General features: G+C 57.0%; 1 protein-coding gene across 2 annotated transcripts in view; it reads left to right on the top strand.

Annotated features, from left to right (window-relative positions):
* Positions 1–11,941, top strand: part of LOC144952241 (mucolipin-3-like) — a 54,829-nt gene extending 42,888 nt beyond the window's left edge. The window contains exons 10-14 of one of the 2 annotated variants that reach the window (XM_078882679.1): positions 3,532–3,633; positions 4,780–4,902; positions 5,625–5,831; positions 6,704–6,911; positions 8,045–11,941. In XM_078882679.1, coding sequence (XP_078738805.1) covers positions 3,532–3,633; positions 4,780–4,902; positions 5,625–5,831; positions 6,704–6,911; positions 8,045–8,046 — 642 coding nt within the window. In that variant the 3' untranslated portion in view covers positions 8,047–11,941. Of the gene's footprint in view, positions 1–3,531; positions 3,634–4,779; positions 4,903–5,624; positions 5,832–6,688; positions 6,912–8,044 lie in introns of both variants that reach the window. The other variant, XM_078882670.1, reaches the window with a different exon arrangement.
* Positions 11,942–13,197: the final 1,256 nt, after the last annotated feature.

Below are 13,197 nucleotides of genomic sequence, written 5' to 3'. Positions count from 1 at the left end.
CTCGCTCACCTCGGTCACTCGCTCCCTCGGTCACTCGCTCGCTCACTCGGTCACTCGGTCAGTCGCTCGTTCCACTTGCTCGCTCGCTCACTCGGTTACTCGCTCGCTCACTCGGTCACTCGCTCACTCGGTCACTCGCTCGCTCACTCGGTCACTCGGTCAGTCGCTCGTTCCGCTTGCTCGCTCGCTCACTCGGTTACTCGCTCGCTCACTCGGTCACTCGCTCGCTCACTCGGTCACTCGCTCACTCGGTCACTCGCTCGCTCACTCGGTCATTCGCTCGCTCACTCGGTCACTCGGTCAGTCGCTCGTTCTGCTCGCTCGCTCACTCGGTCAGTCACTCGTTCCGCTCGCTCGCTCGGTCACTCGGTTACTCGCTCGCTCACTCTATTACTCGCTCACTCGGTTACTCGCTCGCTCACTCGGTCACTTGGTTTAGTCGCTCGTTTCCGCTTGCTCGCTCGCTCACTCGGTTACTCGCTCGCTCACTCGGTCACTCGCTCGCTCACTCGCTCGCTCACTCGGTCACTCGCTCACTCGGTCACTCAGTCAGTCGCTCGTTCCGCTTGCTCGCTCGCTCACTCGGTTACTCGCTCGTTCACTCGGTCACTCGCTCGCTCACTCGGTCGCTCGCTCACTCGGTCACTCGGTCAGTCGCTCGTTCCGCTTGCTCGCTCGCTCACTCGGTTACTCGCTCGCTCACTCGGTCACTCGCTCGCTCACTCGGTCACTCGGTCAGTCGCTCGTTCCGCTTGCTCGCTCGCTCACCTCGGTTACTCGCTCGCTCACTCCGGTCACTCGCTCGCTCACTCGGTCACTCGCTCACTCGGTCACTCGCTCGCTCACTCGCTCACTCGGTCAGTCACTCGTTCCGCTCGCTCGCTCGGTCACTCGGTTACTCGCTCACTCACTCTATTACTCGCTCGCTCACTTCGGTTACTCGCTCACTCGGTCGCTCGCTCGCTCAGTCGCTCGCTCACTCGGTCACTCGCTCGTTCACTCGCGGTCGCTCACTCGTCTTCCGCTCGCTCGCTCACTCGGTTACTCGCTCGCTCACTCAGTCGCTCGCATCGCTCGGTCACTCGCTCGCTTCGCTCGGTCGCTTGCCCACTCGCTCACTCGCTCGGTCACTTGCTCGCTCAGCTCGGTCACTTCGCTCCCTCGGTCACGTCGCTCGCTCACTCGTCGTCACTCGGTCAGTCGCTCGTTCCACTTGCTCGCTCGCTCACTCGGTTACTCGCTCGCTCACTCGGTCACTCGCTCACTCGGTCACTCGCTCACTCGGTCACTCGCTCGCTCACTCGGTCACTCGGTCAGTCGCTCGTTTCCGCTTGCTCGCTCGCTCACTCGGTTACTCGCTCGCTCACTCGGTCACTCGCTCGCTCACTCGGTCACTCGCTCACTCGAGCGTCACTCGCTCGCTCACCGGTCCACTCGCTCGCTCACTTTGGTCACTCGGTCAGTCGCTCGTTCTGCTCGCTCGCTCACTCGGTCAGTCACTCGTTCCGCTCGCTCGCTCGGTCACTCGGTTACTCGCTCGCTCACTCTATTACTCGCTCACCTCGGTTACTCGCTCGCTCACTCGGTCACTTGGTTTAGTCGCTCGTTTCCGCTTGCTCGCTCGCTCACTCGGTTACTCGCTCGCTCACTCGGTCACTCGCTCGCTCACTCGCTCGCTCACTCGGTCACTCGCTCACTCGGTCACTCAGTCAGTCGCTCGTTCCGCTTGCTCGCTCGCTCACTCGGTTACTCGCTCGTTCACTCGGTCACTCGCTCGCTCACTCGGTCGCTCGCTCACTCGGTCACTCGCTCGCTCACTCGGTCACTCGGTCAGTCGCTCGTTCCGCTTGCTCGCTCGCTCACTCGGTTACTCGCTCGCTCACTCGGTCACTCGCTCGCTCACTCGGTCACTCGCTCACTCGGTCACTCGCTCGCTCACTCGCTCACTCGGTCAGTCACTCGTTCCGCTCGCTCGCTCGGTCACTCGGTTACTCGCTCACTCACTCTATTACTCGCTCGCTCACTCGGTTACTCGCTCACTCGGTCGCTCGCTTCGCTCAGTCGCTCGCTCACTTCGGTCACTCGCTCGTTCACTCGGTCGCTCACTCGTTCCGCTCGCTCGCTCACTCGGTTACTCGCTCGCTCACTCAGTCGCTCGCTCGCTCGGTCACTCGCTCGCTCGCTCGGTCGCTTGCCCACTCGCTCACTCGCTCGGTCACTTGCTCGCTCGCTCAGTCACTCGCCCGCTCGCTCGCTCGCTCAGTCGCCCGCTCGCTCGCGATTCCCTGCAGCTGTGAGGCCGGGCGATGTCGCCTCTCCGCTCGCCAGGGATTCCATGAACTCGCCGTCGCCGTGTGAATCGTGCGAACGGCGTTGACCACGACACCGCCGCTCCCCAGTGACCACGATCCCCCCGCGGAGCCTTTAACAGGCGGTGTGACACGTCGCCTTTCGCGGCCAATCTCATCCAAACCGCTGGGGTCTTTGGGTAAAGTCACGGAGATAATAGAGGTTTTAGATCGCGTGAAAATATATAAACAAAGACAAAGATCCCCAGTGTAGCCTTCAACAGACTGTCGGGGCAAGTGCTGTTTGCGAGCTCCCCCCCCACACACACAGACAGACAAAGATCCCCCGTGTAGCCTTCAACAGACTGTCGGGGCAAGTGCTGTTAGTCAGCTCCCCCCACACACACAGAGAAAGATCCCCCGTGTAGCCCTAACAGACGGTTGGGGCAAGTGCTGTTAGCGAGTTCCACACACACAAAGACAAAGATCCCCCGTGTAGCCTTCAACAGACGGTTGGGGCAAGTGCTGTTAGTCAGCTCCCCCCACACACACAAAGACAAAGATCCCCCGTGTAGCCTTAACAGACTGTTGGGGAAAGTGCTGTTAGCCAGCTCCACACACAAAGACAAAGATCCCCCGTGTAGCCTTAACAGACTGTTGGGGAAAGTGCTGTTAGCCAGCTCCACACACAAAGACAAAGATCCCCCGTGTAGCCTTCAACAGACTGTTGGGGCAAGTGATGTTAGTCAGCTCCACACAAAGACAAAGATCCCCCGTGTAGCCTTAACAGACTGTTGGGGCAAGTGCTGTTTGCAAGCTCCCCACACACACACAGACAAAGGTCCCCCGTGTAGCCTTTAACAGACTGTTGGGGCAAGTGATGTTAGTCAGCTCCACACAAAGACAAAGATCCCCCGTGTAGCCTTAACAGACTGTTGGGGCAAGTGCTGTTAGCGAGCTCCACACACACAAAGACAAAGATCCCCCGTGTAGCCTTAACAGACTGTTGGGGCAAGTGCTGTTAGCAAGCTCCACACACACACAGACAAAGATCCTCCGTGTAGCCTTAACAGACTGTTGGGGCAAGTGCTGTTAGCGAGCTCCACACAAACAAAGACAAAGATCCCCCGTGTAGCCTTCAACAGACTGTTAGGGCAAGTGCACACCCACACACACACGCATGCAACACCCATACGGGTAAACTAACGCAATGCTGTGTGTGTGTGTGTGTGAACCCTCCCAGAGTCTCATGTCCTATGACCTCTGCAGTATTCTGCTTGGGACGTCAACTCTGCTTGTCTGGGTCGGTGTGATCAAGTACATGGGCTACTTTAAGACGTACAACGTGAGTTTGCCAACCTCGCTCCCCCCTCTGTGCTGTGCGCGAGTGTGTGTGTGTTGAACTTATTCTTAGGTTTTTTTCGGTAAAGTCACGTAGGTAAAAAATTAAAATTAATGCTGTGGGTTGGATTGAGGTGGAACCGTCACAGCACGCTCGCTGTATCAAGTAAATGAGAAATTCAAAGGAAAACAGTCCTTGTATATATACTGGTTGAGGGTGGGAGCAGCCAAGGTAGGCACGTGGATATTATTTGTGAGGTTCGGTGCGGCTGAAGCACGCGACTTGAAAATTCCGTCACAGTTCCTATGATCACTGTTGCATTGCTTTCATGGCTTTATTTTGGTGATTTCGAAAAGTGTCTTGGTTTGGCCATGTTTGTGTTGTTGTAGTACAGAGTCAGACTGATGGCCTTAATCTAAGTTGTCTTGTGGTTGTTGTTGTTGTTTGTTTGACTTGCATCCCACTGGGATTGTTGCACACAGCGTTGGTGTACGGTGCTTTTTTCTGCAATATTTTGCTGTCTTTTCTTGGATTTTCTGTTTGCACTCAGTCACATAGTCACTTTAAGATGTTTTTTGTTCATGTTTTTGTTTTTTGTTTGTTGCGGTTGCACCCGATTCAAGAGCCGAATGGCTCACAGGGCTATACCTAATCAATGAACTTGAACTAAGAATATGAATCCTTGCAGTCACGAAAGCTTCAAATCTAGAATTGTTGTTGTCGTTGTTGTACGTACCTTGAAGTTCATATTCTTAGGTTTTTTTGGTAAAGTCACGTAGGTTAAAAATTTAAATTAATAAAAGTAAAATAAAAATAAAATATTAATTTGTTATATTTTTATTTAACTTTTATTAATTTTTATTTTGTAATTAAAATTAATAAAAGTAAAATTAAAATAATATATTATTTAGTTTGATTTTCATTTTACTTTTATTAATTTAAATTTTTTTACCTACGTGACTTTACCGAAAAAAACCTAAGAATACGAATCCTTGCAGTCACGAAAGCTTCAAATCTAGAATCGTTGTTGTTGTTGTACGTACCTTGAAGCGCGTGTACCTCTCTGACCTTTTGAACCCCCCCCCCACCCCCCCCCCTCTCCCCCCACCCCTCCACCCCCCCTCCCCCCCGATCTCTGCCGTGCTCAAGATCCTCATCTTGACCCTGCGAGCGGCCTTTCCCAACGTGATCCGCTTCTGCTGCTGCGCCGCCATGATCTACCTGGGCTACTGCTTCTGCGGATGGATCGTGCTCGGACCGTACCACTTCAAGGTGTGAGGGGCGCGTGCCCCTCCCCCCCCCTCCCCCCTCCTCCCCCCCCTCCCCCCCCCGCTCCCTCCCCCCCCGCTTCCCCCCCTTCTCTTTCCCCCCCTGCTCCCCCCCCGCTCCCCCCCCTCCCCCCCTGCTCCCCCCTCTCCTCCCCCCGCCCCCCCCCCCCCCCTGCTCCCCCCCTCTCCTCCCCGCCCTCCCCCCCCCTGCTCCCCCCCTCTCCTCCCCGCCCTCCCCCCCCCTACTCCCCCCCCCTTCCCCCCCCCTTCCCCCCCGCTCCCCCCCCGCTCCCCCCCCCTTCCCCCCCGCTCCCCCTCCCGCTCCCCCCCCCGCTCCCCCCCCCCCTTCCCCCCCGCTCCCCCCCCCCCCTCCCCCCCGCTCCCTCCCCCCCCTCCCCCCGCCACGCAGTTCCGCACGCTCAACATGGTGTCCGAGTGCTTGTTCTCGCTGATCAACGGCGATGACATGTTCTCCACGTTCTCTCCCCCCCCGCTCCCCCCCCCTCCCCCCCCCTTCTCTCCCCCCTCCCCCCCCTCACCTCCCCCCCCCCTCCCCTCCCCCCCCCTCCCAGTTCCGCACACTCAACATGGTGTCCGAGTGCCTGTTCTCGCTGATCAACGGAGACGACATGTTCTCCACGTTCTCTCCCCCCCCGCTCCCCCCCCCTCCCTTCTCTCCCCCCTCCCCCCCTCCCCCCTCCCCCCCCTCCCCTCCCCGCCACGCAGTTCCGCACGCTCAACATGGTGTCCGAGTGCCTGTTCTCGCTGATCAACGGAGACGACATGTTCTCCACGTTCTCGGCGATGAGGCAGAAGAGCTACCTGGTGTGGCTGTTCAGCCAGCTGTACCTCTACAGCTTCATCAGCCTCTTCATCTACATGATCCTCAGCGTCTTCATCGCGCTCATCACCGAGACCTACGAGACCATCAAGGTACGAGGTTCGCGGGGATGGGCGGGGGTTGGTGGGGTTGGGTTGGGATGGGTTGGGTTTGGGCTGGGCTGGGTTGGGCTGGGTTGGGTTGGGTTGGGTTTGGGCTGGGCGTTCTCCACCGTGAGGCCGCTCCATAGCGTAAGGAAATGCGCTGCGTGAGTGCCGGTGATGGTGGCGGTGATGGTGACGGTGGCAGTGGCGGTGACGGTGGTGGTGTCGGTGGTGGTGGTGGTGGTGGTGGTGGTGGTGGTGATGGTGGCGGTGGTGGTGACGGTGGTGGTGGTGGTGGGGCGGTGGTGGTGGTGGTGGTGATGGTAACGGTGGCAGTGGCGGTGGTGGTGGTGGTGATGGTGGTGATGGTGGCGGTGGTGGTGACGGTGGTGGTGATGGTGGCGGTGGTGGTGGCGGTGATGGTAACGGTGGCAGTGGCGGTGGTGGTGGTGGTGATGGTGGTGGTGGTGATGGTGGCGGTGGTGGTGACGGTGGTGGTGATGGTGGCGGTGGTGGTGGTGGTGGTGATGGTGGCGGTGGTGGTGACGGTGGTGGTGACGGTGATGGTGGTGGTGATGGTGGCGGTGGTGGTGATGGTGGTTGTGATGGTGGCGGTGGTGGTGACGGTGGTGGTGATGGTGGCGGTGGTGGTGGTGGTGACGGTGACGGTGGTGGTGGTGGTGGTGGTGGCGGTGACGGTGGCGGTGATGGTGGTGGTGGCGGTGACGGTGGCGGTGATGGTGGCGGTGGCGGTGTCTGTCTGTGATGGTGACGGTGGCGGTGATGGTGACGTCTTCACCACCTCTCATCGTCGCCGCTGTTGTTGTTGTTGTTGCTGTTTGTTGTTGTTGTTGTTGTGCCGCCAGCACTACGACGCTCAGGGCGGCGCCATGAGCGAGGTCGACCGCTTCCTCAACGCCGGCACCAGCCCCGAGCAGCCCGGCACCGGCGGAAGCATCAATGGCGGTGGTGGTGGTGGTGGCGGTGGTGGTGGCGGTGGTGGCGGTGGCGGTGGTGGCTGGGACGAGGGAGAGACGGCCTGCAGTTTCCTCACCTGCTGCCTCCCCCAGCGCTCCTCCACCTCCCACTGTGAGCACTCTGCACCCCCCCTCCCCCCCTCCCTCCCCCCCTGCCCCCCTCCCTCCCCCCTGCCCCCCTCCCTCCCCCCCCCTCCTCTTCCTCCCCCACCCCCTCCTCTCCCTCCCCCCCTCTTCTGCCCTCTCCCCCCCCTCTCCCTTACCCCCCCTTCCTCTCCCTCCCCCCCCCTCTTCTCCCTCCCCCCCTCCTCTCCCTTCATCCTCTCCCCCCCTATCCTCACTCCCTCTCCTCCCTGTGTGTGTGTATACATCAATGTGTGTGTGTGTATACATCAATGTGTGTGTGTATACATGAATGTGTGTGTGTATACATCAATGTGTGTGTGTATACATCAATGTGTGTGTGTATACATCAATGTGTGTGTGTGTACATCAATGTGTGTGTGTATACATCAATGTGTGTGTGTGTATACATGAATGTGTGTGTGTATGCATCAATGTGTGTGTGTATACATCAATGTGTGTGTGTATGCATCAATGTGTGTGTGTATACATCAATGTGTGTGTGTATACATCAATGTGTGTGTGTGTACATCAATGTGTGTGTGTATACATCAATGTGTGTGTGTGTATACATGAATGTGTGTGTGTGTATACATCAATGTGTGTGTGTGTATACATCAATGTGTGTGTGTATGCATCAATGTGTGTGTGTGTATGCATGAATGTGTGTGTGTATGCATCAATGTGTGTGTGTATACATCAATGTGTGTGTGTGTATACATGAATGTGTGTATACATGAATGTGTGTGTATACATGAATGTGTGTGTGTGTGTATACATGAATGTGTGTGTGTGTATACATCAATGTGTGTGTGTATACATCAATGTGTGAGGAGCGGTGGCGGTTGCGGTTACCGCCACGCTGCGCCACAAACCCCGGCAGCCCGACTCCCGCTCACAGCTCACCCTGGTGACGGTGATCTCAGCCGGTCTTGGGGCCTCCACTCAGTCGACCGGCCGGGCGTTGTCCGTGCTGGCCACCCACCCCACCCGACCCAGCCCAGCCTAACTCAGGCGCCGCTCGCTAAGAAGGACACCTGCCCCAAACAGGTCTGCTGAGGGCTACGCTTGCGGGAGGGATCTTTCTCTCCGCGTCCCACAATCCTCTCTCCCGTCATCCAGGACCTGGCCGCTCAAGCCTGGAGCGAAACCGCCTTCGCCGACCTCCGACCCCCGACCTCCGACCCCCGACGACCCCACGACAACGGCCACTTGCGACAACTTTCCCCCGTCCGTCTTTTTTTTTTTCTTCTCTCCGCGTGAGATCTCCCCCCCCCCCCTCCTCATCCCCCGCTCTGCCGCCGCCACGAGCAAGGTTCCCGCGCCGTGCCATCGGCGTCATGCGCCCCATCCACCCACGCTCGGTCGCCAGGTGAAAGAAACGTTCCGTGCCGGGGGAGGACTTCTCGGTTCGAGCGGCAACGGCGGCGGTCGCGGCTGCATCAGCGGTGCCCTCGACCGTCTCCCTCCCTCTCTCCGAACGGCGCCCTCCGAAACTCACCTCGACGGGTGCCCGTCCAGGCCCTCGGTGAAGCAACGGGTCGAGGTCTTGCCCCCCCCTTCGCCCCCCCCCCCCCGGGTCCGGCGTGGTCACAGCTCCCGGCGGTCCCGCACGACGCCCACGGGGTGTTGCGTTTTTGGGGGACCGGCGATCGCGTTCGGTTTCGTTTCTTTCAATTTAATTTTTGGTTTTACGGTTTGCGTCGTTGTCATCGTCGTTGTCGTTGTCGTATTACGCTGGTCTCTCTCTCGCACGAGCTCGCATCGCCCGTTTTCTTGCCGCCACCGTCGGGATCTCGCGTCGGACCCCCCCCCATCTCGTTCAGCTTCCGGAAAGCGGACACTGCAGAAGTACGACCGAGGTTTACCACGACCGAGGTTTATCACCACCACGTCCGCCACCGTCTCGTTCAGCTTTCCGGAAAGCGGACACTGCGGAAGTGTTTCAGAGGCCACCACCACCGCCAACCCCCGCCCTCCTCTCCTCCAACTGCCTCTCGTCAACACTTAGGCGGCGCTGCCATTTCCCCAACGTAACCCGGCCCGTAGTAGGTGGCGCGCGCAAACGCTCGACCCCTCCTGGGCCGGTCGCTCGGACTAATGGGGGATTCGGAATCTTAGCCGAGCGAGCAAAGCCGCGAGAGGCGAGTTGTTGGACTTTCCGCCGGGCGTGTTTGTGGCCTAGCGCAGGAGCCCCCCAACCCCCGGGCCGTGTGAACCGGTACCGGTCCGTGACCTGTGAGGAACCGGGCCACACAGCAGCAGGAGGTGAGAGCGGTGAGTCCGTGCGCGTGGAACCCGCCCCCCATTGTTGTATTATTCACTACTTCCATCAGCGCCTCTTCCCCGCACTGTGCGCTCATCTCAGTCACGGTCTTGGTCAGCCCACAAGCTGCTAACCCCTCGTAGCCAGAATGAGTAACAAAAACAAACGTCGCTGGAGAGATTCTTTGAAAAGTGGGAAAGACCCAATGATGACCTCCCCCCCCCCTCTCCCCGGTCCGTGAAAAAATTGTCTTCCACGAAACCTCATCATCGGCCCCGTCATGAACGCCAACATCATCGCCGCCGCCGCCGCCGCCACCACCACCACCACAAACCTCATCAACATCACTGCCAATGTCGTTACTACCATCATCAACCTCGTCATCTACAATGTCAAACTCCCATCATCATCATGACTGTTGGCCTAATTATCGACATCTTCATACACCAGGTTACCACGTGGGGAGCGGCCGACACCTGGGATTAGCGGCCCCGGTGGGGGGGGCGGGGGGCGAGGGTGGTGGAGGGGATATTGTCGATGGTGTCTCAATGCTGTGAATGATGAAGGTTTTACGTTCCGCAGCCGTGCGTTGTCCCGCGAAGCGTTTCACTTCTAGTTGGCGACGTCGCCAGCTACAAGTGTGTACACACACAGTGGCCTAGTGCACTGTGTGCGCGCGCCGGGTGTGTGTGTGTGCACTGTGTGCACTGTGCTGTGTGTGCGTGTGTACTGTGTGTACTGTACGTTGACAGTCTGTGTGTACGGTGTGTAGTTTACCATGTGTACTGTGTGTGTGCACTGTGTGCACTGTGCTGTGTGTAGTGTCTGTGTGTACTGTGTGTACTGTACGTTGACAGTCTGTATGTATACTGTGTGTAGTTTACCATGTGTAGTGTGTGTGTACTGTGTGTGTTTGTACTGTGTGTAGTGTCTGTGTGTACTCTGTGGTTTCGCTTCGTGCGCACCGCCCTTTTTTCGGAACGCGTCTGCCACTCGTCCTGCCACCACCACCACTGTCACCGTGTGGACGAGCGAGGCCTGCAATTGGAGCAGGCAAAGCCTGCAAGCGGAGCCAGGCGAGGCCTGCAAGCGGGCAAGGCGAGGCCTGCAAGTGGAGCAGGCTAAGCCTGCAAGCGGAGCCAGGCGAGGCCTGCAAGCGGAGCCAGGCGAGGCCTGCAAGCGGAGCCAGGCGAGGCCTGCAAGCGGAGCCAGGCGAGGCCTGCAAGCGGAGCCAGGCGAGGCCTGCAAGCGGAGCCAGGCGAGGCCTGCAAGCGGAGCCAGGCGAGGCCTGCAAGCGGAGCCAGGCGAGGCCTGCAAGCGGAGCCAGGCGAGGCCTGCAAGCGGAGCCAGGCGAGGCCTGCAAGCGGAGCCAGGCGAGGCCTGCAAGCGGAGCCAGGCGAGGCCTGCAAGCGGAGCCAGGCGAGGCCTGCAAGCGGAGCCAGGCGAGGCCTGCAAGCGGAGCCAGGCGAGGCCTGCAAGCGGAGCCAGGCGAGGCCTGCAAGCGGAGCCAGGCGAGGCCTGCAAGCGGAGCCAGGCGAGGCCTGCAAGCGGAGCCAGGCGAGGCCTGCAAGCGGAGCCAGGCGAGGCCTGCAAGCGGAGCCAGGCGTGCACTGTGGCGATGTTTCACCGGCGCCAACATAAACCGTCGAATCTAAGCTCGGGGGAATGTAAAAAAACTAAACCACTCTCCGCTGACTCTGTGGACTCTCCCCCGCTCTGTTGCCCCCTACCCCCCCCCCCCCCTTGGCTTGACCGACTGATCGAACAGGCAAAACATGGGATCGAGGCACCAATTAATTTGATTTTAAAGGAATCGTTCCTCCAGTCTGAATCGCGAGGTCGCTTCGCCGCCCGATTACAAACCCACCGTCGGTGGCTTTTGTGCGTAAATGCTTATATCCCTGACCCACCTGATACGAAGGAAAGAAGCTACGGGGTGCAATTCACGCCCGTTAAAGCCGAAATTCTCTTACGGTCTTGCGCATGATACTGGCGGCGGTGGCAATTTGTTGTCCCAGGAGCGCTAGATGATAAATGTCGCGGGGTTTGACAAGCCACGATGAGCGGGCTTCAGGAGAGCGTTTGCGCGCGTTGATTTGCTGTTTCACCGCCCTCCTCCTCCGTTGATGGAGGGTCGCGGTGGCGAAATGTTAACTACCTCGCCTGGTATACGGGAGGTCGCGGGTTGAATTCCAACGCTTGACGCCTGCTGTGTATCATTTGCGGTGTTTCTCTCTCTCCCAGTGGATTTTTCTCCGGGTTCCTCCGGGTTTTCTCCGTCCACATTTCGAATCGGCATCGTGCGTTCTTAGAGCATTTGGCTGCTGCTATACATTTACACGTGACGATGGTGATGATGATGATGACGGAGCCCACTTCGTTGAGTTGTCATTTGTGATGGGCCCGGGTCGCCTCTGACAACGAGCGACGCAGCTTAGTTGGGGGCCTTCTTACCTGGTGAAGTAAAAATGGTTTCGTTTTAACAGTTTCACAGTCGCACTCCTGCGGCAAAGACCGGCTGGATGGAGCGTCATCCCAAAGCGTCTCTCGTACGTGGAGACACTGGACGTTTGGCAACGTGTCTGTCCCGTCGATCAACGCCGATTTATTGCGTTTTTTTCTTTTGTGCACGGTACGTGCAAGATGATTTCGGGTGCGAGAATCGATTGTTCGTGATTTTTGTATATGTGGATGTTGCCCTTAATGGCTTAATAATGCGCTCCGTTACGAATGAGAATAAAAACACAAACCTACACGCGACGATGGACGAGAGGACAAATATCTATTTTAAAATGTATCCTTCGCTCGAATTGCAGACGCTTCATCGAATCATCATAGTCGTGATCGGGGGTGAAACCCTTCCATGCTGAATTAAGGAACACTTTAACATCGCCAACCTATCTTCTCGGTTCTTTGGTAAAGTCATCACGTAGAACGGAAATAATAAAATAATAAAAATAAAACATAATAAAATAATTCTCACGACGTTTCGGCCACAACGCAAGCAGCCGTCCTCAGGTGGAGAACAGGTCTGTCGAGAAGACAGACCTGCGTTGTGGCCGAAACGTCGTGAGAATTATTTTATTGTTTTATTTTTATTATTTTATTATTTCCATTCTACGCGACTTTACGAAAGAACCAAGAAGATGAATCCCTGCAGTCACGAAAGCTTTAAATCGAAATTTAATCGCCAACCTAGTCGATTTGGGAGGCCTGTAATGTCTCCAAACTTTCACGTCGGGTGAAAACTGTGACATCGCCTTCCCCATAGAGGCGCACTCACCTCATTACAGGGCTCAGGATGCTTTGTTGATTAACGGAGCGCTAAATGAAACGTCGCTATAGGAGGTCGCTATAACATGGCTCCAATGGAGATGCGTTACCGACAGTGTTATCATTTTTTGCCTACCAGCAATTGCATACACAAGCGTTGCATCGGGCGTATCGGTAATAGCCTTAATAATGATACTGTAACACACAGCAAACGTACAGGGACTCTCCTATACTTAGGAACGAATTAGGTTCCAGACGTCTGTTCATAAGTCGATTTGTTCGTAAGTCCACCAACTTTACTCCTGTCGATTCCAAACACGCTGTACGGCGTGTACACTAAACACGGGGAATGGCTTTCCTGTAGATGTAGATGCCACTGGTTCTTCACGTTCTGCAGATGTAGATGCCACTGGTTCTTCACGTTCTGCAGAAGTAGATGCCACTGGTTCTTCACGTTCTGCAGAGGTAGATGCCACTGGTTCTTCATCTTCTGCAGATGTAGATGCCACTGGTTCTTCACGTTCTGCAGGTGTAGATGCCACTGGTTCTTCACGTTCTGCAGAAGTAGATGCCACTGGTTCTTCACGTTCTGCAGAAGTAGATGCCACTGGTTCTTCATCTTCTGCAGGTGTAGATGCCACTGGTTCTTCACGTTCTGCAGATGTAGATGTCACTGGTTCTTCACGTTCTGCAGAAGTACATGCCACTGGTTCTTCACGTTCTGCAGATGTAGATG

Source organism: Lampetra fluviatilis, chromosome 3 (assembly GCF_964198595.1).
Source record: "Lampetra fluviatilis chromosome 3, kcLamFluv1.1, whole genome shotgun sequence".
Taxonomy (NCBI): Eukaryota; Metazoa; Chordata; class Hyperoartia; order Petromyzontiformes; family Petromyzontidae; genus Lampetra; species Lampetra fluviatilis.
This window is presented reverse-complemented; position numbering and strand designations above follow the sequence as displayed.